The following is a 27,869-nucleotide window of genomic DNA, read 5'->3' as shown; positions in this document are numbered from 1 at the left end:
GACACCCTGTTGGCCAGGGTGTTGGAAGCAGTCAAAATAAGTCCTCCTGGAGTGACAGATGTCACAGATGACTGATGGTTCTGTTGAAGTAGAGATGATCCTGTAGACAGGTTCAGTGGTGGTGAGATGAGTCTGGTCTTCCTCTGAGAATCCAGTGGAAAAGGAGATATCTGGTGTCCCTGTGTCCCCATTTTTATCTGGGTAGGGAATGGTTGGCTCCTCCCCACTGGGTGGAGCATCTCACAATGGGATGGTGTAATGTGTGTGTCACTGGTGAGCCTTAATGGACCATTAACAGAAGATATCTCCTGGAGGGTGGACAAAGTCGATGAAGGAGATAAGAAACACTGCCCCACCTGGTTTTGACAGCTGGCCTATTATCAGAAGGCATCCTCCTTCCCACCCCTGGAGTTACAAGAGATAAAGAAAAAAGAAACCATCTCCCAACTGCTTTCTACAGATGAAATAGAGTACACATTTTTTAGTTACATATCCCAAGTAGCTGTCTTAGAAATTTCATATACAATTCAACCAGGAGAGCACTTTTTTTCTGGTAAATTTGAATTGTGGGAACAATTTGCTAAAAGAGCAAGATACTGTTATATACTTCATAAATTATTAAGCAGCTTTATTGTTTTGTTACTAATCAGAGTTAAAAAACTCAAACCAGTCAAGATCATTAGTAGAATAAGAAAAAAAGCACATTATGATCAACTATGAAAAGAAAGAAGTCCAAAATCTTTAAATGAATAACTTGATTAGAGTTCTTCCACTTGAGGGAGTACACATTACCTGAAAAATTTGGAGACCTTAATTCCAAGTTATTGCCTAGTTTCTGTCACAGTTTACTAGAAAAAAAATTTCCACTTTTTACTTTGTTTTGATTTTTACCCTTAAATTAAAAAAAATATTGAATTCGCAAAACTTCTATATGAAGCTTTTTTTCCAGTATGTCTTCCAGCAAAATAAAAATATGTATCCATTCATAAGAGAGTTTCTAGCAATCTTTATTCCCATTGTAACTGAATAAGTCTAGGAATCATGCAGATAAATGGAAAATCATGCTTTATTCTGTAAATTTCGTTGATCATTTTTCTTTATGTAATGTGGGTAATTTCTTTAGCCTTTTGCTGTATTTTGTGTTTTATGTGATTTTTGTATAGGGAGTGGAGAGTCATAAGTGCTTCATCATTCTTCTAAGGCTTTCCTGGGTAATTGCTAAGACATGGCTTTTGGTTTAGAGAGATGATATCCAACATTTTTCTTCAATTTAGCTCATGATTATGTGCTGGATTATGTTGTGTTTTCCTACAGTGTTGGATGGATCATGCATTATACACTCTATCTTTTTTCTAGAATAGTCATTGCATTATCATGCATTGTATGCTATAATGCAGGCTACAAGCAAAATCTTAATATTTTATATAACAGATACTGGTATTATTACCTGCTGTGCTTGTTTTCACATTGCATTTATTAGTAATTTAATGACTGAAGCTGTGGCCTGTATACAGCACAGAGTTTGTTTGGGGCAGCTCCTACCACTGGAAAGTGTTATTCCCAAATAGTCTGTCATTTTTTTGCAGGTTGATGGATGGTAATCAAAAGCTGGCTTAAATAGATGTTGAGGAAGTCTGTCATGGGATATTTAGTTGATGTGTATTATACATTCCTTAAATAATTTTCGTTTTTTAGTCCAAGAGAGTGTCTCTTATTAAATTTCTCTGCTTTCATTTAAAGATGGTTTTATTGATCTCTTACTATCTGAAACTCTTATTAGAGAATAGCACCACCAAGGATTGGTTGGTAGCTTACAAATAATTAGTAAATTACAGTTCTGGCTTATTCTCAGCACTTTATATTCTATTGGACTAAAATCCACTAAAATGATGCTATTTGTATAAGTAACAAAGATTGATTCCACAAAGGTTTTGTGCAGATATGATGAGTAGGAGGAATTTCTACATATTATCCATGTATTAAAATATGGCCTGCTTAAGAGAAAATTTAAAAAAAAAATCTTTGAATTTTTATGTCATGCATCTTTGAAGGTAAATGTGCAAAGCCTCTGGAGCCTGCTTAAAATGTGTTACAGGTGCTACAGATGTTGACAGCTTTTTCTGAATATTCTCCATAACTAATTGAAAGAAAACAAAAACCCTAAACAGCATTGTCAGCATAGACTATCATCACGGTTACTTTCAAATTATTAGGAAGTCCAGAAACCTTACATCTTAAATAAGAAGTCCTCTGTAGATTGATGTGAAAGCCTATCATTCATCTGGCTGCACACACCACTGCACACACAATGCTGTGCAAGCCTGTGGAAACCTGTGTAGAAATCAGTAGGTGCTGTTACAACATTGGTGTAAAGGCTTCTCCCATTTTTGTGGGAGTTTTCTTTGCTTGAGGGATTCACATATTTCTCCCAAAGCAGCTTCGGTTAACAACTGTTTTTGACAATGTCGATTAAATTGATCCCAAACAAAACCTGGCTCCTTTAAAAGTTTCTGAGCTATACTGATGAGAAGCTTATGTACATATATGACATATATACAATTGTAATGAAAATGTGTTGTATATGAAGATGAAACATACATGTAAATCAAACTAGTTGAAATAACGCTTATGGGTTTATAACATTTGACTACTGATGGGGTTGAATAGGTTGCCTAAATACAAGGGGGATTTTATAAGTCTCATAGGTTGTAATATACAGTTAGAAAATTATCTTAAAGGTTTTTATTGTCCAAAAGTATTCAATTTTCCTATTTCATATGAAAAAAAAGTAATTTCCATGCTGTTTAATTTCAACGACACTGGGAAAAATTCTATTCGTATTTCTGTCATTTTCAGTGTTTTTAAGGTATTTGTCTTGTTCCTCTTAGCTAGTTGCTTTGGAAGCCATTACAAATCTAATTAAAAAATATGTGTTCATGAATTAGCTTTGACAGAGAGAAGGTGCCCAGTAGCCAAATACATAATCACATTTAAAAACTGGAACTTCTGTGAATGTTTAAAGTGGAGAACTCTGTAAAACTGTGGAACTACAGAGTTCATTTACTGTAGCTGAAAAATCCTGGAGAAGTAGAGCCATTCATGGAGTAGATAATGTGAAAACAGATAGGCAGTTCTGAAATCTGGCATGTACTCACTACAAATAGATACATCAAAAAGGCTTGTAAAGCTAGGAAAGAGTTTGGCTTGAAGTGTTCTAGTTCTTTGGAGAGGAGGGGGTTGTGTTTTCGTAGGTATTTTCCTGTCCTGAATAGCTGCCTATCATGTAGAGCTGAATGGCTATTAAATGCATCTTTGTGTATTTCTTCTATGGACCACAGTCCCACACCAATAGTAGTCCACAGGTTGAGAATCATTAACAGGGCCCGTTGTTTGATGTTAAAATGAACATTTGCATTAGAATCAACCACCAGCTGGGATGAGTCAAAGAATACACTGGCAGATCATGCTAAATAGTGTGTTGTCATTGGAATCTATGTAACAAACTTGTTAAGTTTCATATTTCAGAATATGATATGAAATGTTTCAGTTTGAGGACACATGTTTTCCCATATGACCTATGAGTCATGGACTCCAGGGCGTGTTCTCAGTTTTGGAAAACACGGGATTTTTTAAAGTTCCAATTCCTTGCTTTTCATAGTTTTTGTGTTGGAGTAATGGCCTTCTAATTCTTTCAAATGAACTGTGATGATCAGTACATGCAGCTTTTAGTAAAACAGAATTCAAAATTAGGATACATGACTTAAGAATGAAAATTACGCACTTATAGCAGTATTTTTATGTGTGATATTATTGATACTAAGATTAATGAAACAAAACCAGGAAAATGCTGTAGACTATTATTTTTTTGTATTGATATATTTTGCTAAGGCACTTCTATATTACTTTTCAAAACATAAACATGCATCTAAGCATTAGTTGCAGCATACTACTATTCTGATTGAAAGAGTAGTAAACAAGTTCATATTGATTGTGGAGCATAAGAAAGGTTAAAGATTTCCAGAAAGCTGCTGTCACATCTTTCAGACAAACTTGGAAGTACTCCATTCCATTCAAGTGTTAGACTTAAAAGTGTGAAACCATATTCTTTTTTTCCCAACTTGATGTTGAATAGATCACCGAAGAAACAGTAGTATCTTTTTTATCTTGGAAGTGCATTGAAGAAAGAACTGACAGGAGTCTATGTCCTCTGTGTGATCAGTATTTGGTTTTCTATTTCCTGGTGGATGTTTTTTGTTTTGTAGGTTAATTATGTTTTCAATTTTTTTTATCAAATTAATCTCTTTCTCTTACCTCCTCATTACACTTATTCATATTGCTTGCATCTGATTATTTTAGTCATTCCTGTGAAGGAAATTCTGTACATGTCTCTCGGTGTTAGCTAATATAAGTAGCCTGCTTGGCAGGTAGGCTTGAAATATGATTAAAGCTATTTTTAAAGGAGGATCACCTAGTTTTCTACTAATGCTTTATGCAGCAGTGTTGAGGATGCATGTTCTGGTGCTTCTATGACTAAAACCCATGAGCTTGTGAAGAGGGTTCACAAGATAGAGCAAGGATCAATGAAGGTAGCAAAAAACTTAAAATGTATAATTGTTATGGTGTCAGAGTATCGTCTGAAGTATACTTATAGTTGTGCAGCCTGAATAGGAACTTCTGTCATAAAATTTTGTTCTAGTTTGCTCCATTAATTGGAAAGAGAAATTTTCTGAAGGAAAAAAGCTTTGATATATTTTGATACTATATTTCTTGATTAACTTCAATTGTTGGCAAATACTGTGATAAATGTTAGATCGTAGGAATTAAAAGCTCACTATGCACTGATGTGTTCCTAATAATTCCATATTAACTATATGGCTTTTATTAAATAAGGCTTGCATGAAGCCTTGTAGCTTTTGACCTCCGTGTGATTGTCTTATGTGTGTTGTGTTATCTGTTGATGGACTTGATACTTGTGCATTGTGTAACTGTGGAGTGGCTAGAAAGGTGTCTTCTACCTTTTCTTTTTTTTCTATTTTCCCAATCTTTATCATTCAAGATGTTCACCAAAATATTGATTTTTTCTTTAAAAACAGAAGAGTGAAATTTGCTCCAATTCAAGAGAACATGGATCTTGGGATCTACATAAGTGTTCTGTTTTAAATCCTTACCACTTTATTGGTGGGTAAATTTCACTGGCAATTTGAGAGGGGATTTACAGTTTTATTCAGGAAAGAATACTTACTCAAGTCAGAGGGACTTCATGCTTCATTACCTTCCTGAATATATTGAGAGAGACTTCAGCATATGCTCAAATGTTTTCTTGAGCTGGGAATTTAAAAAGGTTTATAAAATTAAAAGGCAATATAATTGTAGACATTATTAAAAATTCAGATTAGTGTTGTTACTATGTAGATATTTTCTTCAGCAATATCACACATCACCATAAAATTTACTTTTTCAAATAGCCTCCTTACAGTCATTACAGTAATTGCATAGAAATATAGTCACTGTTGCTCCAGAAACACTGACTCTCTAATGTCACTGTTTCACACAGCTACTGACTGGCTCAGACATACACAACTGGGGTTTTTTGCCTATCTGACTTCATTCATGAACATCTTAATTTTATATAGGGTTATTTATGGCAGAAATAGATTAATTCTTGGTCCCACTGGTAGTAAGATTATACTTTGCATAAGAAAGTTTGTTGACAATATTTAATGTTTTTGTTTGTGTAGTTCTTTCCACATGAACTCATTCTGAATTAAAAATATAGATAGATATAGATACAGATATGGATTTAAATATAGCTATAGATATAGGCATAGAGATGGAGATAGAGATAGAGATATGATTTTTAAAACAGCAGCAGGAATTTAGTATATATAGCCATAATGTGATGAAGAGATGTTAAGATCAGTGTCCTGGCTTCTTCCTGTTACAGGGATGACTTTGTTGGATGCTATGAACCAACAAATGAATAGCTGGTATTACTCACAAGCAGAAATTAAAAAATAAAGCTAAATAAAGTAATAACAGTAGTACTAAATAGCTTTTCACTATTTAGTCCATACAGCTTCTACATCAACATATTAAGTGTTACTATTATTCATTTTTAACTAGAAAAATCAAAAGTTGACATAGGTAAATTCATATGCCTAAAATCTAAGGCGTCATTGAATATCTCAATAATATTAACAACAACAACAAAAGCAAAAAACAAACAAAACCAACAACAAAAAAAACCAAAACAAAAAACCAAAACAAAAACCCCACACACATCCTGAATAGTCCATATAGCCTCTGGAAATAAAAGATCATTACCTTTCAATGATACAAACAATAAGCAAATCTTTTTAGTGGTGTCTGGTCATGCATTTTCTGCAATTTAGGGTGTATTGCTTTAGAAACTGACAGATCTGTTCTGAAGGGAGTTTCTCCATGGCATACAATGGGAATATATAACCTAGTTAGAAATTGGGAATGTTAGGTCTACTACTGCGTTAAATTTTTGTCATACAAATATTCCCTGGATTTAGCACTGGGAATTTTTCTCACCTTCGCCAAAATCTTCATATACGCTAAAAACCATCTTAGTAAGTTGCTGCATTGTTGTTTTGAAATTTTTTGGAAACATATTTTTATATTTAATCAAAATTAGTATTCCCTTAAAAATAAGTTTCTTGTTCACTTTCTATAAGTTGGGTTTGCTTACATCTTTTCACATACTGGGAAAAATCATAGAATCATAGAATATGCTGAGTTGGAAGGGACCCATCAAGAACATCAAGTCTAATTCCTGTCCAAGACACCCCAAGAATTATACCGTGTGCCTCAGGGTGTTGTCCAAACACTTCTTGAACTCTGTCAGGCTTGGTGCTGTGACCACTTCCCTGGGGAACCTGTTCCAGTGTTCAGCCACTGTCTGGGTGTAAAAGCTTTTCCTGATACCCAAACTAAACCTCTGCTGACTCAGTTTCATGCTCTTTCCCCGAGTCCTGTCACTGGTCCTGGGAATGAAGAGATTGGTACTTGTCCCTCCTCTTCCTCTCCTATGTTGCAGACCATAGTGGGGTCTCCCCTCAGTCTCCTCACCTTCAGGCTGAACACACCAAGTGACCTCAGCCACTCCTCATAAGGCTTCACCTGCTTCACTATCCTCATGGCTCTCATTGAGACACTCTCAAATAGCTCAATGTCTTTTCTTATATTGTGGCACCCCAAACTGCCCCCAGCACTGGAGGTGAGGATGCCCCAGTGCAGAGCAGGGTGGGAAAATCCCCTCCCTGGGCTGGCTGTGCTGTGCCCAGGAGACCTGGGCCCTCCTGGCTGCCAGGGCACTGCTGACTCATATTCCACTTGCCATCAACCAGGATTGCAAAATGTTTTAAGTATTTTTATTTTGTGCACATTTAGAGATGGCTTCTCTATTACAGTAATGAACTGAAAATCTGTTTATTTGTAGAGCTATGTTTCATTAATATTGAATTTGGTAAACCATTTATACACAGTGGGAATGAGGCCCTGATTTAAATTCAGTACTGATACAGACTGTTATTTGTGGATAGCATTATCTTTAGTAATTTGATTGTTCATTTCTTATGTAAAGTAAATACAAAGAATGTAAAACAACAGTAAAGCTTTCAACTGAAAGTTAGAAAAAGACAGTATAGTAATTAAAATTCCCATTTTCCTCACCTAACCTTATTTCCCAGAATGGCTTTGTTAATGACTAGAAAGTAAGCGAAATGGGATCAATAACTCATCTGCTCTTTGTTGTAATTGTTACCTAGTAGTTTCCTCCTTTAATCTTTTATCTCTCTTTAGTCTTTATTCTGCATGTCAAAATCTAGTCACTTTCTGGATTATATGCTTCATACACTCCAAAATACATTTCACTGATATAAGCATTGCTGATTTCAACTGAATTGTGTTCCAGCTTAAGGTTTTCATCCTATGAGATAAAGAGGTTTGAGGGAGAGAGAGGTTAGAGAAAAAAGTCACAGTAGGCTACTTATGGCCTCTTATAGGCTTTACAAAGCAATATATTATCAAGTGAAGTAATGTAGACTCCTGGAAGAACAATTTAGGGCAGTTACTGTCTCAGCTTCTTTCACAGATGATACCTACTTATTCTTGTCTTAAAAGGTGACTTTATAAATTAAAGTTAGTAGTGCTGTAACTTCTTCATTTATTTTTTCTCTGTTCCTGAGTAAAAAGAAATACTTTTTTTGACAGCAGAGAGTAGCTCTGAGTATTTTCCTGCACTTTGTCTATCCACATCTGCCAAAACAATACAGAGTACATACCTGTAAGTCTCTGCTTTGGCTCTGACTACTCTGAACTGTGTGACTGCTACATAAGAGAGGAAAAGAATGAATTTTCTATGGAGGCTGAGGATATAGGGTGATTTCTCTGGTTGAATTCAGGACTTCAGAGTCTGGGTCTACTTTTCTGCACATTACAAGTCATCTTGTAATTAAGATGAAATATTAAGATAGAAATATTAAGACAGAAAATGCATCAGAACTGGGAACTGCTCATCAAAGAGACTTGTGTTTCAACCTAAATGATTCTATGATTCTGTGTTACAGATGAAGTTTTTGGCATGCAGTATAGGTTAATTAAATCTGTTGTGATGTTTCTGTGTTTATTTGCACACATACATATAAATACATACTAAACTGCAAAATCTGGATTGGCAACCACTGTGCTATTTTAAACAATAAAGACCCTAAAATTTCAGTTTTATCTGAATATTCTGAATCAAGTATTCTGTCATCATATTGTTAGTCCTCTGTGGCAACCAGCGTGGAGTAGGAAATGTTGTGTTTCAAGACAAAGTTGATATTTTTTTCCTGAAGAATTGCTTTAAGTTAACAGCATAATGCAGTGATTCCATGTGAAAGCATCCCAATGTATAGTTATACACATGCATGTAAATAAATCTGTTGAGTGGGTTATTGATAGGCATAATTAAAGCATAGCAATGCTTCATAAATTATTTACAAGGCTATCTCACAAGCAGCAGTATGACAGAAGGATTACAGCTACACAGGAGAAAGGGAGCAGATATGTGCTAGTTTAAAATGTTTGCTAATGTCTCACTGTGTAGCAACTCTCTGAATGTGGCTGCCTGTGAGCTGGCTCCCTGCACAGTAGGAGCACAGTCACTCAAAGAGAGGCATGGTGCAATCTTCTGTCATTGTAAGCCCAAATTAAATCAGACCTTGAAGAGTTTTGAAGTTATAGAGCCAGAACAGGAAATGGTTGTTCTCTGAAACAGATCTGATTCTTCTCGGCTCTCATGTTATAAGCCGATTCAAACACTCCTCCTCAGCTATTTATTACAGCATTTTATTTAGTTGCTTTTGTGCCTCCCTACTGCTACTCTTGGGAGGTGCCTGGAGTCCCTCACCCTGTTGTGTGTTTGGGGTGTCTACAGCTGTACCCCACAAAAGATAAGGATGAACAAGAGCCGAGGGGTAACTATGGCAGAGTACAGGAAGGCTAAAAGTATTCCCAGCTGGATAGGTGCTTTGCTCATTCGATGTCCAAAATGCAAGCTGCCCTTTGGCAAAACCTAAGCTTGTGCTTATCTAAGATTTAAGGCTTAAAATAGGTTCTTTTCCTCTGTGTCTGTGATGAGGATTAGGTCTCTCATCCATGCTGGACCGCTTCAGCTAAATTTAACTCAGAATGTTGGAAAGACTTGCTCGTAGGATTATGGCACAACTGTGGAAACTACTGCTGTTGTTTTGGTTAAGGATTTATAAGACAAGAGAAAATATATACATGCGTAGAGAAAATATGTATTTATTTTTTAAAATAAATGCATGCTAGAGGGAATGATTCCAGACCTGAAAGAAGGAGTTACATAGCTGAGTAGTTTCAAGGAGCAAGTTCTGCAAGAGCACAGGTCAAAGCCAGTGCTAATATAGAAGCCTAATGCTTCCCTCACCCAATTGTGTGTGTGGCTGGAAACACAATAGACAAGAAAATAGCAAGCTTTACATCTTGCTTTCTTCTCAAACAAATGCAATTGCAATAAACTGCTTAACAGTTATATTCTGGTATGGGAAAGCTGTGTGGTGTTGCTTACATTTGCTAATGCATTTGGTCATAAATTTATTTCAAGGTGTCTGCCTGTATTTCTTTTCCAGGTACAGGTCCTTCGCAACGCAGGGGAAGAAGTGACCCTAACTGTGTCCTTTCTGAAAAGAGCACCTGCTTTTCTCAAACTGCCACTGAATGAAGACTGTGCATGTAAGCCTTTATTACTTGGCCAAAAGAGCCCTCAATTCAATACCCATGAACGCTTGCAGCTCCTGAAACTACTGTGCATTAAGGGTGACTGACAGCAGGTTTTACAATCATCATTACTGCCTAAATATGAGTCGCTCCTATTGCCAGGGCTTGTGTTAACATTGACCTCAAGAGAAAAATTGCTGTCCATGGCTGAAAAACAGATAACCAGACATTTGGTGGCTGTGAATCAGTAAAGTTGCAGGTAAAAGAGTAGAATTATATTAGTTTACAGTAGCTCACATCCTGGAGCAGAGTATTAAAAATCCATTTTTTTCAGGCAGTATAAGCTAGTATGTTAGTCCCAGGGAGGTTTTTTTTGTAAGTGTGAAAATGACATTGTGTGTATATATTTAGAGGACTTAACTTTGCTGTTTAAAATTCAGAGGCTTTGGTGGACATGTCTGTCTACATAAGAGCAAATTACTCTGGAATGATAAGTATTTTGTTTAAGTCCAAACTGAATTTTAGTGAACTGGCCCCATGAGAGTCATATGGAGACAGCTGTCTTACTTTAATTATATTAAACTGTAAGTGTGGATGCATAATTACAGACAATTGCAGCATATCTAAGCATATTTATGTATCAGCCTGTGCCTTTTGCCACCTTTGCTTTCCGTTTTTTTGCTCCCTAAGAGAGTGAACCTAATTGCTCAAGTTTTAAGTAACAAAACAAGAAATATTTCATTTCAATACTACTAGCCTTTGATTTTAAGCTAGTAAGAATTAAATAATCTAAACCATGAAATATAATTTTTACAAACATTTGATGGAATACTATCTTTTTCTTTTGCCTATGTATTAAATTTAAATGAAACAAGAAAAAAAATCAGAACACTATATTCTTAAATAATAATGTGTCCCAGTACCTTTGTCCCTTTTATGAAAGGCTGTGGTACCACAGAGTAGCTTGATTGATGTACAGGAATGTGCATTTGCAAGGATACTATCATGTCACTTTTAAGGCATAGCCCTCTAATTTCCTAAACCATTACAAGAACGTTTAGAACTATAAACTCCACTGAGGGTAACAAAAGAGTTATCTGACAAGTTCCTTCAAATACAAACCAGCAGAGAAGGAAGTGTGTACCTTTTATTTTATTGTTAAATTTTAAAGAAACATTGTGGGATTTTTTTCTTACCAAGCAGATATTAAGGTTTTTTTTTTAATCAAAGCATCAGGAAAGGTTTTCTTGAACCTCCATTTAGCTTACAAAGGCATTCCCCTCAAACCAGAAGACAGATACTGGCTGAATGGAGAAAGTAAATGAATGATAGAAGTTATTTGGGTGTGGGGAGAATGCATACATACATATACAAATCTGAATTATGTCATCACCGATTAATGAAGAATTTTCTTGTGAAATTGTATTAGGTGCCCCCAGTGACCAAAGCAGTGGCACATCCTCTCCCCTGTGTGACAGTGGTTTGCATCTCAACTACCACCCCAACAACACGGTAAGAGCTTGAATCTCCTTGATGGAATTACACAGAAGAATAATTGCAGTATCATAGCTACCTGGAAGTACTAATAAAGGACATTAACAGGGAGGAGCTCTCTCCCTCTGGAGACAGACAGTTCTGTAGAGGGAAAAAACAGTAGCCAGAAATTATGTCTAGGAATTAAACTACGGCAAATTATTACGGCTGATATACGGCTGATATGTGATTACTGTTTACTTGGGCAGTAGGGATTTTGCAAAAGTTTTTCCTTGTACATTTTTTCTCTGCATAGGAATTAAAATTCTTAAAACGAAAATATATATATTTATAAAAAGAAGAAAAGTTTTTGATAATATTTTCTATTATCTGTGTTGCATGCAGCATCTAAAGCTTTTGGCAGAAGAAAATTAGGTGCATGTTTTTGCCTGTTTTTAAGGGGAGACTATTTTACTTCTGCTAATGTGTACTTAAAATCTTACCTGAAATGGGATAACATTATGGGGCAGAGTGTCTCTGGGATAAAATGCTACAGATGTCTGATCAGATATGTACTAAAAGATGCCTTTGAAGTGTAACAAGGGACTTTAGAAATTTTTCCTAGACAAAAAATGCAAAATTTCCTTTATTTTGTATAGTTCTAAAGGGTTTTTGCTCAGTATTTGGCTTTGTGATGAAAATAGAAAAAGCACAGAATAAATAAACCAGTGTAGATAATAACTTTTTAAAAAATATTTAAAAATGTGAAATGTAAGCCATATTGAGCAGCCATTTCTAATTTCCATCTTGTTTTATTGTAATTTCATATTTTTCTGTTAAAGATTTTCCATAGTAGCCCACAGAGTTAAATATCAATATCACAGATTTAAACACCTTTATAATCTGGAAAACCCTTCAGAATTAAACAGATTTTAGGAAGTGGAATTTATAAATGGATAACACTAATAAAATTGATATCAAATAACAATAAAAATATATGTAACTTGTGCAGCAACAAGAAAAGCAGACTTGTCTCAGTAGTCAAAATAGGTAGGTAGGTATGTATGTATGTGTATATATATATATATATGTGTGTGTGTGTGTGTGTGTGTATGTAAAAAGACTATGGCAGTAGATCCTAAGCTGATTTATTCAACTAGCCACTACAATTCTAAGTTTGCTTTTATGACAAAAAACATGCTTTCATTTGTGAATTCTTTTTTTGTAGATGTCAGAACTGACCTAGATGAGCAGTAGTTTCCATTTGAACTAATAAGAATTTACTGAAACCAAGTGTTTGTCTTTCAGTTTAAATAATATAATCTGGTATCACGAGTCTATAGTTCACCCTAAATTAAATTTTATAGCAAAGACCAAGATGTGGTATTAGATTTCCCCTTGTCATGGGGACAGAGTTCTTCATAAAACCAAAGGTACAATTCTCATGGCACAACTCTTCCTTTTTCTCAGAATGTTTCCCAGAAGGAATTATGACAGCTGCATAAACATGTGATCGGTGAGCAACTGGCTTATGGTTGGGCACAAAGAATTATAGTGAAGAGAGTGAATTTAGGCTGGTGCTGTTCACTAGTGGGGTTCTGCAGGGCTGTATCCTAGGCCCAGTGCTCATCAACATTTTGATCAATGACTTGGGTTCGGGACTCAAAAGGATACTACTAAATAAGTTTGCAGATGATACAAAAATTTGGAGGAACTTTTGACTTCCTCGAAGGCAGAGAGGCTTTACAGAGAGACCTTGACAAATTTGAGGGCTGAGGAGCTGCCAACCATATGAATTTTAACGAGGGCAAGAGCTGGATTCTGTACCTGGGAGGGGCAGCCTCTGGATGTACAGACAAACTGGGGAATGAGAAGCTGGTAAGCAGTGTCACAGAAAGGGACCTGGGGGTCCTGGCTGGTGGAAAGTTGAGTGTGATCCAGCAGTGCTCTGGCAGCCAGGAGGGCCAGCCCTGTCCTGGGGGGCACCAGGCACAGCATCAGCAGCCAGGCAAGGGAGGAGATTGTCCTGCCCTGCTCCGCACTCGGGCAGCCTCACCTTGAGCGCTGGGGGCAGGTTTGGGTGCCATAATATAAAACAGATACAAAGCTGTTAGAGAGCTCCAAAGGAGGTCAACAAAGAAGGTGAAAGGTCTGGAGGAGAAGCTATATGAGGAGAGGCTGAGTTCACTTGGTTTTTTCAGCCTTGAGGAGACTGAGGGAAGACCTCACTGCAGTCTCCAACTTTCTTGTCAGGGGAAGAGGAGAGGCAGACACTGATCTCTTCTCTGTGGTGACCAGAGACAGGATCGAAGGTAGTGTTGTGTTTGTGGGGTTTACGTTGGATATTAGAAAAGGGTTCTTTGCTTATAGGATGGTTGAGCAGTGGAACAGGCTCCCCAGGGAAGTGGTCACAGCATCAGCCTGACAAAGGGCAAGAAGAGTTTGAAAACACTCTCAGGAACATGGTGAGATTTTTGAGGATGTCCTGTGCAGGGCCAAGAGATTTGTTGATCCTTGTGGGTCCTGTCCAACTCAGACATTCCATGATTCTGTGACTTACAGCCATAGCTTTGTTTCTTAATTTATAATCTTGTTAATTCACATGAAGACTTTTGATTCAGAACTTGGTGTAGACAAGCCTGGTTTTGATCTTTCGTCAACAGTTCACAGAGATATGCAGTTTAAAGGTAGGGTTAGCATTTTTGTGTAGCCATATCTAGGCCTACAGTTCATATCTGAACTTTTACTGCATTTAGTCTTTTCCCCAAGTTTAATCACAGGTGAAGAAAGGTTCCCAAAAGCAGAGAGAAAACATTAAAAATTCCTGATGTTCAAAACAACATCCTCATGTAGTCTTCCTAGCCAGTAATTTATTTATTTTTATTGAATCTATGGAATTTTTCACCAGAGATTCAGTGTTTTAAATAAGTGAACTACCTATAAAAAGCCTGCTGCTCAGCTAACATCTTTATTGTGATATTTTGTTTCATATACATAAAAGATATATGAAACATATATGTAAAAATAAAGTTCAAATTTACAGATCTTACACAAAATGCACACTCTAGAAAAATAGGAGTACTTATTTTTTGTAATATTTATATTATAGAAGATACCAGTATGAAAAAATATGAAATTTGAGATTAAAAAGAATGTAAAGCAGCAGGTTTGATTTTACTAATGTATTGATACACTGTCACTTTTTACCTGGGAGAAGAGGCCAACCCCCACCTGGCTACAGCCTCATTTCAGGTGGTTGTGGAGAGGGATAAGGTCTCCCATGAGGCTCCTTTTCTCCAGCATAAACAAGCTCAGCACCCTCAGCTGCTCCTCACCAGACTTGTGCTCCAGACCCTTTTCGAACCATGTTTCCCTTTTCTGGACACGGCCCAGCACCTCAATGTCCTTATTGGAGTGAGGGGCACAAAACTGAACATGGCACCCAAGGTGTGGCCTCACCAGGGCCCAGTACAGGGGGATGATCACTGTCCTGGCCACACCATTGCTGATAGAGGCCAGGATGCTGTTGGCTGCCTTGGCCACCTGGGCACAGCTGGCTCATGTTCTGCTGCTGTCACCAACCAGCACCCCCAGCTCCTTTCTCATTGTGAAGGTTTTCCAGTCACTCTTCCCTCACGACAACTTCCTGGAGTTGTTGTGACCTAAGTGCAGGACCTGGCACCTGGCCTTGTGGAACCTCACACCACTCAACCCATTGATCCAGCCTGTCCAGATCCCTCTGCAGAGCCTTCCTGCCCTCCAGCAGATCAGCACTCCCACCCAAATTGGTGTCAGCTGTGAATTCAGGGTGCACGTCATCCCCCCTAAAGATCATCGATATTAAATCTTAAATAGTTCTGGCCCCAACACTGAGCCCTAGGTGACACCAGTCATGCCTGTTCACCATCTGGATGTATCTGCATTCATCACTACTCTCTGGGCCTTGCCATCCAGCCAGGTTTTCACCCAGTGAACTGTGCACCCATTGAAGCCATGAGCAGCCAGTTTCTCCAGGAGAATGCTGTGCCAAAGGCTTTACTGAAGTCCAGATTGACAACGTTTACAGCCTCCACTAGATTGGTCAGCTGTGCATAAATGGAGATCAGAGTGGTCAGGCAGGATGTACCTTATCTAAACCTGTGCTGGGTGGGCCTAGTTCTCTGGTTGTTCTGTACATCGTTGGGCTGGCACTCAGGATGATCTGCTCCATGACCTGCCCCAGGTCAGGCTGACAAGCCTATAGTTCCCCAGATCCTCCTTCTAGCCCATCTTGTAGATGGGCATCATATTTGCCAACTTCCTGTCAACTGAGACCAAGCTGGTTAGCCAGGATTGCTGGTAAGTGATGGAAAGTGGCTCTCTGAGCACCTGTGCCAGCTCCCTCACTGTCCTTTGGTGGATCCCATCTGGCCACACAGACCTGTGTGTGCCTGACTGCTGCAGCAGATCGCTGGCTATTTCACCCTGAATTATGGTGGCTTCACTCTGCTCTCAGCCCTGTCTCTCAGCTCAGAGGTTTGCTACCAGGAAACTAACTGGTCTTACTATTAAAGACTGGTGAAGAAGGCACTAAATACCTCAGCCTTTTCCGCATCCTTTGTTGCTGTGAGAAGGCAGTTTGAAGAATTGTGCTCTTTCAAAAAAATAATGTCATCATTAGCACTATTTTATAAAGCATTTTATAAAGAAAGAGGTGTTGTATTTTAAGTAACAGATGTTGATAGTTTAACTTTTTATAGCATTTCTCATGCAAATATATATTCTTTAAAAATACTGGTCAAATTAGACTCTAGATTATTAAATACCCATTCTTTGTAGATATCATCATGAACATGATAAAGTTCAGTTTTCATATAAGCAGTGTTGTCTGTAGGTAGGTAAAATTAAAACATTCACCCCAAGCATGTAGTTTTGACAATTTTAACAATTTTCATCACATGTTAAATTCCATTCCCAATTGCCAGGTTTTAAGGTGATATCATTAGAGAAGATATGTATGTAAATGTGTACAGAACCACAGGAAATAAATGAATTATGGTTGTATTGTGAATAATTTAGAGATCCTATTTAGAGTCTTTTCAGTGCTCACTAAAACTAATGACAAGTGATTTGGGAAAAATGGAACACTGCCAAATTAAAATCTTTGAAGTCTATCTCGTTCTTTCCAAATCTGCTGAGTACTTACAATGAAGTTCAAAACTGAGAAGGACCTTTTAATGTTTTTCAGGATACATTATCATGTTCCTCATGGCCAGCATCCCCAGGACTTAGGTGGGAGAAAAGGTGGTGTGATCTTCGATTAATTCCACTTCTTCATTCACGGTTTTCCCAGTACCTTCCAGGATCAGATTTGTGCAGGTAAAGACTTTCCAAAGGTTGAGACTTGACTTGTTGGTTGACAGATGCATGCCCTAGGGAGTTGCTTTGTTGGAGAAATTGCGTTATTAGTTCCATGGCAGCTGACAGAGACACGAAATACGGGAACTTTCATAAAGGTCTTTCTAGGTCCACCTTGTCTCATATTCTCCTCTGACATCAACTGCAACCAGATATGTGGGGAGATGATGGGTGATCTTTCTACTTGCATCTAGTGCTCAGCACCTTTTGCAGTTTGAGATGAAACACATCATTGTATATAATAGCTGCTAATGCTCCAGTCCTCAAAAGCTTCTTTCTAAATTGCTTGTTTTCATGTCTTTGGTTTTTGCAATGCAATATTTTAAAGTATATTTCCTTCTGTTTGTGTTAAATACTTCATCTGATACCTACACTGGGTGAATAATCTTGTTTTAGAGCATTAAGGGCTGGCTGCCCCATGGGGAAGATAAGCCAAAGAGAGAAGGTGGCAGTGAGGCTGGACAAGGCATTGTCCATGCAGAGATCCTATCCCACTTCTTCCCATGAAGGAACAGAGAAGGCTTAGGGACAGTCTTCAGAGGAGTCTATCATGGTCAGCTGAGGCTCAGTTTAGGCTCAGAAGTCAGCCTAAAGGTCCAAATCAGTGACCAGGCACAGGAGTAGCTGCAACCATATTCAGGTGAGGACTATGAAGAAAAGTCTGAGCTGGTAAGCATCTCCCAGTTCTTATACTTCTTTGCTTCATGTTTATAGCTACAGTAGGTACTTGTTTTATTGTTTCCATATAGTTAAAGTTATTTCTTTACATGTTTTACGTGGCATGTGTTAACATTTAATTTCATTGCCACTTTGTCACAGTCACTGGGATAGCTGTCCAAAGCTCATAGTCAGGTTTAACTTTAGTGCATCATTGGGATGGGTTGACCATGGCTGGATGCCAAATGTCAACCAAGCTTCTCCATCACTCCCCTCCTCAATAGGATAGAGGGGAAGAAGATAAGATGGAAATAATCTGGTGAGTCAAGATAAAGGCAGTTTAGTAAAGCAAAAGCAAAAGCCACATATGGAAGCAAAAACTCCAAAATATTTTTTCTCTACTGCCCATGAGCAGGTGATGTTCAGTCACTTCCTGGGAAATAGGGCTTTGGTACATGTAGTTGCTCTGGAAGACAAGTGCCATAATTAATTAATGCCCTCCCTCCCTTCCTTTCTCCTAGTTTTCATTGCTGAGCAGATGTCGTATGGTATAGAATATCCCTTTGATCAGTTTGGGTCAGCTGTCCTGGATATTTCCCGTCTCAAAATTTTGTTTCCCCAGCCTATTGGTGAGGAAGGAATGTTGGAACAACAGCTCTGGTGCTGTGACAACAGTGCTTACCAGTAGCCAAAACATTGTGTAATCAATATCTTTCTAGCTACCAAAACAAAGCAAAACACTATGAGGGCTGCTGTGGGGTAAATAAAATTCATCTCAGAAAAACCCCATACAGACCTAGAACTTGACATTATTTAATTTAATATTGTCCTAATAAATCAGAAGAAATTAGGAGTGAAGGCAAAATTATTCTGTAATGATTACTGTTTGTAAAGCAATGAAATAGAAATGAGAGTAGCTACAAAGTCCAACAAAGCTATTAAATAAGATCATACTTGTTAAAAGTTTTAAATATCTAGCTCTTGTATGCATTCATTTGTCATCTGTATATAAAAGAATGAAGTTCTCATACTGAAATACTTCTGTGACCTTTAGTATGTAAAGACATTATCTGTAGGAAAGCTGTGCACAGGTACAGAGCAGCTTGCTCCATAATTCCTTCTCCTAATCAAACCCCCCCTAAGAGTGAATTTATGAAACCACCAGAAACTGGGGGAAGTCTTCTTCAATCTGTTTGGGATTTTTGTGGATTTAATTTTATTGTTTCTTATTGGTATTCAGTGAACATTTGAAAGTTGCACAAAAGCTGTCCACTGCCTCAGTTGTTTCTTAGGGCTGTTGTCTCATAGAATAAGACTGCCTGGGTCTGCCAGCCATTTCTGCTATTCACAGAGCTGAAATTAATGCAGGTTAGGCAGTAGCTGTTGTAGATCATTGTGGAGCTAAAGCCAGCCTGCAGCTTTTTACTGGTAATAACAGGATCACATTTACTTGGCTGCATGAACCTCAGGCTGCTGAGGAGCAATGGCTGGCCCAAGGAGGCAAGGTGTAAACCAAAGGCTACAAAGGCTTCTTGGCTGAACTGAACTAAAGTCACCAGAGAGGCAGGAGGTGTTTTACTAAATTCTGTGAAGGCCTTCAGCTCCATATTTAATAATGAAGCATAAAGCACCCAAAATCTATTCTACTTATACTTGAGGTAAGGCATTGAATTGAATAGAACTCCTCACATAGAAAAGTGGCACATAAACAGCTGTTCATAGATCTAGGGTTTTAAAATTCAGTCTTCTGCATCAATAAAATACAAGCTTAAAGTTCATATTATAGAATTTGTAGATAACAAAGGAAGTCTCTTAGGTAGTAATGATATTCCTGAAATTTAAATTTCTAGAAAAGAAAAGTATATTCGTATGAAACAAAATGCCTGAACTAGTACTCAAACATTGAAAAACCACTCTGATAATTTTTCCTTGTGTCCTTCTATTCTGTCTAATATGAAGACATAAGTCTTGAAAAAACCCAATAATGCAGGATGCATACGAGAGAGGAAGTGCGTTTTTCTTAAAGCGTAGAACCAACATTTTATGTTGCTAGCAAGACAGTTTATAAGACCATTTTAAATTACTGTAAACATTTTTAAATGTTACTCGCTCTCAGAATTTGTTTTGAGAGGATGGTAGATACTTTTTATAAGACACTGCTAGAAACATCAACATAAAAGAAAAGATATTAAAAATAATATAAGGAAGCAACATGAAATGAAAGCTGATTCATTGTGTTTTCTGTAGTTAGTATTTACAAGGATGTTTTTACTATGTAAAGCAAATAACTTTTTATGTTTCAGACTTTGATATGGAAATATATTGTTCTCACATACAATATTAAACCTCATAGTCATTTTCTAGCTTTTCCAGTGGAATAGTTGAGACACATAAATTCTGGAGGGTATTCATACAGAGTTCTAGAAGACATTCAGGTTAATCATGAAAAGTTTATTAATTTCAAATATAGTTTTTGTGTTCCAGAAGGCCCAGAACCTGAAATGTGTAGTTGAATAAGTGTTGATCCATTCTTAATTTCTTCTGTGTATTATAAAGGGATTAATCTACTATTTGTTCCCTTTAGTACAAAACATCTATTTAATACATTACTTTTTCAGGTTTGCATGGTATTATGGAATTGGGCTTGTAGACTTATTCAAGAAAATACTATTACAATAATCTAAGGTTATTTACACATTGACAAGTAGTTTATTAGGTAACCATGTATCATACTACTGATACTTGGGTAATTTTGTATTGATATTTGGGTAATAACATTATGGACAAATTATTTTGTGCTTGCACAGATCAAATTCTTAGGAACAGTAGGAACAATCTGATGCCCCAAATGCACCAGATCCACTGTGTTTGTAGTGTAAAGGAAATTTGTACATGAGGAACATAATGGGGTTTTTGTACTTGTGTTAATGTTACACATTAATAGATCTCTTGGATTCTGCTTTGATTTATGATAGACTGTGTAGAAACAAGGCAAGTCCTAAATCTAGTGCTATTTTTCTTAAAAGAGATAATCAATAATTTTGAACCCATGCTATGGTCTTCATGTAAGGATTTGGAAATTTTTTCTGGAAAAAATTGCTATTTACATTTATATACATCTAAAAAAAAAAGGATAGAAAAAATAAATGCTATCAACCTTACCTGAAGATTCTTATAATAAATATTCCTCAAAACTTTACCAGAATTATTGTGAAAAGGAGTCTCTCAAAGAAGTCTGTCTTGGTTAGTACTTTTGTGAATTTAAAGAAAAATCACTATCCCTGGTCAAGACAACTAAACTGCGGGATTTAAAAAAACACAGAACCCTGTAAGATAGTGTTAATACAAGTCTCATTATCCTGCAAAAGCTGGTTTTCATGCTAGAACACTCAAAGCAAAGCCATGGCTCTAGTTAATTTTTATTGCTTCTCCTGACTGAAGAAACAGTCTATTTTCAACATGGATGGAGTGATGATAGATGTTAGCCTTACATTCTATACAACTAGAATAAAATTTTAAGAGGCAACAAACCCCAAACGAACAGCTTTTCAAACTGATATCTGTCTTCCAAGGCCAGAAACTATCATTGGTGACACTCAGTTTTACCCTGAAGATAACAGGCACTTTACTTGAGCCATTCTCAAAGAATCTGAATGATGTAGTTAATCTTAAACTACGAATTGATCATTAACAGCTTAGATTGTAGCAGAATGTCAGCAGTGGAACTTGGTGTTCTCTGTATGTTTGGTACTCTCCTACTCTGGAATGTGGATTATTGTTGAGGATTTTTGGTTTTGAAGACAGAGACCTGTGAGCTTTACAAGAACTTTCAGCAAATAAGGCTATTTACTGAAGAAATTTGGTCTGTCACTGCTTTAGCATCTGAAAATTTTTCTCTTGTTCTATAATTGCTCAGTGCCTGCAAGTGGAAAATCAGTTTGTAATGCATTATAGATTTTTGTGTATGTGCCCAGATTGGTGCTGGGGGCAGAGGCAGAGGTAGGAGTGTATTTTGGTAATGATCCTATAATCAGAAATGCAATTGGAAAAATCATTAATGCTACCTGATCAATTTTGACTTCTCCAAGTTTTCAATAAGTAGTTCAGAGGAGAAACAAAATTCTATAAGCTTGAGCAGCCAACAAGGGACCCCCTTGTAATCCAACTGCAAGTAATCCAACTGTGTTTAGACACTGTATTATAAGAATAAAACAAAGGTATTGAGAAAAATATACTGATATTCACTGTATATCCCAAATTATTGCCTATCATTTCCAATGCACTTTCCTTCTCTGTAGCCTGCTTTATTAATATATTGTCTTAGATATGCATCAGCTCTTTCACTTGTTCAGCTTCTGAGGTTGTACAGCCTGATGGTCAAGGTTCTGTGGAGCTGCTCTATGGAATTTCTTTATAGCCTCATGGAAGCTTAATATTGTCTGAGTTGGCCTTTTAGAATGATTGTTTTAATATGCCAGGTATTTATAAAACAGGAAAACCAGCATTTTATCAGTGTTCACTGGCTGACCTTCGTTGTAGTTGGAAGAAAAGCATTTCTACAAGTATTGTTAAGATGATATGCTAGAAAAGATAAAATTTCCTTCTGACCTGATCTGTTATGATATGTCTATAGGCAAAATGCATTCCAAGTAATTGCTGTGGATGGGGTTTGCAGTGGAATAATTCAGTGTCTCTCTGCTGAAGACTGCATTGACTGGCTACAAGCAATAGCAAGTAACATTTCCAACCTCACAAAGCACAATGTAAGTATGGATCCAAGTAAGCCAGAAGGCTTCCCAATCATATTTGATTCTAACTGTCATAAAAGCCTAATGGGTTCACACACAGAATTATCTGCGTATAAACAATGCTTGAGGCTGTCTGAGAGAAGTCAGCTCAAGTTTGTCGTCAAATCAGACTCTGTGAGAAATCATTGAATGGGAAAATATTCTTCCCTACGGTCATGCAGTTCACTTCATTGCTATCAGAGTTATTCGCGTCTTAGCAATACCAATTAGGATTAGAAGCAAAGACCAGACACACAGGAGGAAGCCAGGTGTGATGCAGGAACACATAAAATACAAACATTTTGTACTTTCTTCATAGTACCTCTCTACAGAAACTGGTATAACCAGATCTGAATTAGATTTCAGGTCTGTCTGGGTGTCGTTTATCACGATGGGAAAGGCAAGGTGCTTCTGTGGTGTAGATACAGATGTTCTTTATCAGCAGTGATTAAATGCATTTATGGTTCATGCACTGCACTCTCATAATCTGAGCTTGTGGGATAGATAGCACTTTTTATTGAAGCAGGAATAAATGTTATGTAAAAGTTCTTCCAAATACTAACTTCAATTGAGAGGTCTTCTGGACCTGCCTGGGATGTATTTACATTTAAAAATGAACATCTAGTTCTCTCTGTATAGAATTCTCTATGATACCTTCCCTGGTTTTCCTCAAAAACAGAGAACACATGGGGAACTCCATTATTTTGGATTGAGTTATAACAAGGAAGTCCTTGAGGATATAATTTATATTTCCTTAAATCTGCTTTAGCTTCCCAAATCTGTCTCTGAATTTGCTTTTGTTTCAAATATAGGGAACACATTGAAGGAAGCTGTATTTTTTGGAGATTTATAATCAAGATGCAAAACTGTGTTCCATCTGGCAGCAATATGTAAAAGTCATTGTATTATAAAAACATGACAGACATGAATTCATCTGCCATCTGCAAGCTTCCATGCAGCACCAGTGAACTTTATGGCTATTTATTCATCCTTAAAATACTGTTGCTATGTAGAACATTTCCCTTCTCCCTGGGCATCCTGACAATTGAGGCTTCTGGATTTTTTTTCTCTTGCCCTCTTTACTTCAGTCTACTAATGGTTCTTGCTGTTTAAATAAGTGGATTTGTTTGCTTGTAACAATAGACAGAGGCACCTAAATTTTACAGGTGTTTTGAAACACTTCAACTCTGATGAGACTGTAATTATGGGTACTTAGCATAACTTGAATTTTGGTAACGCAATGTTATTACATGAATTTTTTCTGAGTACAGTTTATAATTCTACCCTAGTTTCCATAAAATACAGAAAGAATTCATCTAATGTTTTATAAGAAGTAAATAGCCTAAATTATGTACCTATTGTTCCAATCTTTGTACTTATTTTATTCCAAAGATATCCTGTAAAGTAGAGGTAAGAGTTAGGGCTTATGATAATTATCCCTGAGTCTATTTTTAGAATCCTCCTATGTGTTCATAGCTCTTATGAATTTATGGAAAACAATGACACTCTCCTTCCTGTAATATACTTTTCTTTTAAATTATCAGTTGCCAGACAGATTTAGTTATTTGACATACATGCAAGTGAATATAAGAAACCTTAGGAACACAGAGGGGGAAAAAAACCCAAACTGTTGAACTGAAGAATGATTAGATGTGATTAGAGGTCCCTGTATTTTCTTTCTTTACAAGATGGTTATTGACAGGCACATACTGTTGATGTTAGCAGTTTTCCTATCTGAGAGAGGTGTTTACTCACAGTCATTCTTCCTTACTGTGTCATCCAGTGCCAAAGAAACAGAGTTAAGGAATTTGTTTAATTCTTTGGATAAATTGTCCAATTTTTAGTTTCAATTAACTTCTCCTTCCTATCTAGAGGTTACGGAAAATAATTTGTTTCACTTAAATACCATGTAGCTCATATAAATACTTACTTACATGATGTTTCTCATATTTATATACGTTTTGAGAAATAAGGAAACAGAGTCAGAAAAGAAGCACTATAACAGCTAGATTGTTTATGAAAGAATTTCCTTTACCCTTGTATCAAATCTAGGCTCTGTAGATTTTGGTGGGACTTCTCTTGCCTAACCTTAGATGTCTTAAAGCAGAAAATCCAGAATGAATCTTATTATTTACTGTTGACGTCCATTTTGTAATGAAATCAATTCCCTCAGGACTTGTCTATCTTTCCTTTGACTGGTAGAGGACCCTAGGGTGGTGAGTTCATACTTGATACCTAAGGAGATAGATATATATCCTGATATCCTGTCATTGGTGTCTTTGAGGGGCCAAAATGAGTTTCTCTGAATAAATCTTCCAAAGAAATGCATGGATATTTTTGGAGAGAAAAAAAAAACAAAACCCAAAAAAAAAAAACAAACACACAAAAAAACCCCAAACAAAAACATACTACTCTCAGTCAGGAAATCTGAATTATTTTAGTTTTTCACACACCAACTGACTGAACAAAAATTATCTGATGGTTCAAACCCCAAAAATGAGAATAACAAATCCTATGTTCCCACATGTGTCTAATAATTGTGAATATGAGTCCCTGGCTCCAAAATACCTTGGTGAACCTATAGTCAATTTTTTTTTGTGAGGATACTGTCAAAAGGCTCTTCTCTCATGATCTAGCATGTCCATATGTGACACAAACATTATGTGACTGAACTGCAGGATCAGCAGTATACTCAGTATCTAGCGAGAAGATAACAGAAATACAGAAGTAGAAGCAAAACCAAAATGCCCTGACATGATCACCATTTTTAAAAGGCAGTGTTACTAGTTGAATGTAAGATGGTGTCTGCAAGCAAACACATTTTTCCTGCAGTGGTTAGACTACCAGGTAGTAGTAATCATTGTACAGTATGAGCTAGAATTCATATTATTATGCAAAAAGACTGATAAAATTTTAATACAGAAATATAGAAAATTATATTCTGACTATTAAGAAGAGATTTTAAAAAATCCAGGTGCTGACTGATGTAGTTTACTTCATTTCAGATTCTCTTTAACAGACAAACCTCAGGTATGAACTCTTTTTCTTCATCTTTAGAAGATTAGCACAAGCATCCTCCAGTGTTTTAAGGATATTGAGAGTGATACTGCTAATTTTAATTTCTTTAGATCCCAAGGAGTGTGCTCTCATATGAGATGAAATACATTAAAATTACACAACATGAATGAGCTTGTACTTGTTGGAAGTGACTTAATATCACACTGTAATTGATGAGGTGATGAATCTATAAGAATCATTCATTTTTGAAGATAGATTTCTCTCCAGCTTGAGTCACTTGAACTGCATCTGTGTTAAAAATTCACCAGTTTTATCAATAGCCTCAAAACCCAGAAGAGTTATGTTAAACCTGAAGTTGAAGCAATCCTGATCCTGAAGTTCATGAGCTCAAACCTGAATATGCTAAATTGAACCTGGTCTTGGCAACTCTAATTCCTCCATGAAATGATGAGGTTCTACATCTTTTTATTGCCAATTTGCATGGCTGGCCAAAGCCACCTAAAAAGGGAACAAGCTTCTGCTTCTTTTCTTGCTAATGCTCCAAGTAGGAATGTTCAGTTCAGTGGTTCAATTCAGCTATGAACTATTTGCCTTTCCATGAACTTTTAAATTGTATTAATTTTGGTGGTAATTGATACTGATTTCTAGTCTTTAATGTCTCTTTTGTTAATTAATTTTGGTATGACAGTACCCAATTGGTAATGTAGCTCTTAAAGAAATTACACTCTGGAAGAGTCTAAGAAAATGCTCCAAAATCATGTGCTCTATAAAGAACCAAGAGTTGCTAATACATCCCTAATTCATGTGCTGCAATTGTCAGGAAACTTAAAGGCAATTTTTTAATGGCTTTACTACAGTGAAAGTCAGACATTTTGGGTCTTTTTAACAAAATATAATTTAAAAATACATTTGACTTAGCAACTTCCAGGATATAGCTTCATAGAATCTTTGGGGATTTATCCTCACAACTCATTCAAATATTCAAGTATTTGAGTACCCACTTGCTCATTGTTTTTACTTTGGTAGATTTTTCTGTAGTGAGGACAATATATTTTTTCCCCTTCCTCTTTCATAATTTCTGTAAGACACTGCAACAGTTACACGTTTATGCTTTCTGCCTTGAAGCGAGTACTTGACAACAAAGAAACAACATGAACTTTATCAGACAGGAATGACAGGCAGTTGAGGTAAAGTTTCTAATCAGGAGGTGGCAAAAAGTTCTAAGATTATCTTGAGAATGTCCACAAGATCTTACAAGCTATAGTTCACAGTAACTTCACTTTATCCCATTATGTTGCATTTTTCTGGGTAAAATAATGCATTTGTGAAATTAATGAGGCACACATATTTGATGGTAGAAGCATAATAATAGCATAAGAGCTAGGATTAAGAGGTCTAAAAACTGAGTATTGGCCCAATGAGTGTGTTTTCCAGAACCTAAGCCTTCGTCTTGAATAAAGTTTAAAAGTTCAATTGGACTATTTTGGTGTGCTTAAAAAGTAGTGCCTAATGAAAGAAACTGCTGCTAAGAGAAAAAAATTAAAAATTAGTTTCATTTCTACTAGAAAAAAAAAATGATAATACCTTGTCTTTACAATGCTGAAATTTAGGTACCTTAAGTCACTAGGTAAAAGAGGAGACAAAGAGTAAAAAACAGGAGAAAAAAACCAGTTAGACTAATACAATCTGTTCCAGTTGTAGGAAGACTAAAATATGACAGGACTACATTCAATGTTAGCAAGTTACTGAAAGAAAATAGTAGAATGTTTTTCATTTTTTCTGGCAGATGCTACTACCAGTAAGAATAAACTTCTGTCTTCATAGTTGGAGTATTTCTTACGACACATTCAGATTATGGTGATAGCACTCACCATAAAGACATGCAGTCTTGCAGTATTGCTTTGGAATATCCAGTGTAGACTTCAACTACTCATGAAAGGTTTTCAAAATAAATTAAATGTTCTTTCTGTGCTTCTCCAAAATGTTACATCTATTCATGCTATTTTTAGTAACATCTTTTTTGTTTTGCTGTATACAAGTACACAACTTTTGCAGTGGTCAGTAATATCTGATAAAAATATTAACAGCTGTATTAGTGTTGTATAGAACGCTAAAATACAATTTAAGAGAAGCAATGTCCCTAGAGACAATAGAATCAAAAGCCCTTCTTTTTAAATTTACCTGCTTAGTGTAAATATTAAAAAAAAAAAAAAAAAAGCAACATTCATACAGAGAGAATATTTTTGGAGTTTTATATATGAAGCTGTCACTCAGTAAAGAATCCCT

General features: G+C 36.5%; 1 protein-coding gene across 9 annotated transcripts in view; it reads left to right on the top strand.

Moving 5' to 3' along the window:
• The window catches only part of SNTG1 (syntrophin gamma 1), a 321,667-nt gene that overhangs the window by 203,296 nt on the left and 90,502 nt on the right, over nt 1-27,869 (top strand). For all 9 annotated transcript variants that reach the window (XM_063394382.1, XM_063394328.1, XM_063394391.1 and 6 more), the window contains 4 exons: nt 10,164-10,266; nt 11,681-11,763; nt 16,952-17,082; nt 22,412-22,541. In XM_063394382.1, coding sequence (XP_063250452.1) covers nt 10,164-10,266; nt 11,681-11,763; nt 16,952-17,082; nt 22,412-22,541 — 447 coding nt within the window. The remainder of the gene's footprint in view (nt 1-10,163; nt 10,267-11,680; nt 11,764-16,951; nt 17,083-22,411; nt 22,542-27,869) is intronic.

This window comes from Prinia subflava, chromosome 1 (genome assembly GCF_021018805.1).
Source record: "Prinia subflava isolate CZ2003 ecotype Zambia chromosome 1, Cam_Psub_1.2, whole genome shotgun sequence".
NCBI lineage: Eukaryota > Metazoa > Chordata > Aves > Passeriformes > Cisticolidae > Prinia > Prinia subflava.
Note: the sequence above shows the minus strand (reverse complement) of the source record. Positions and strands in the feature narration are given on the sequence as shown.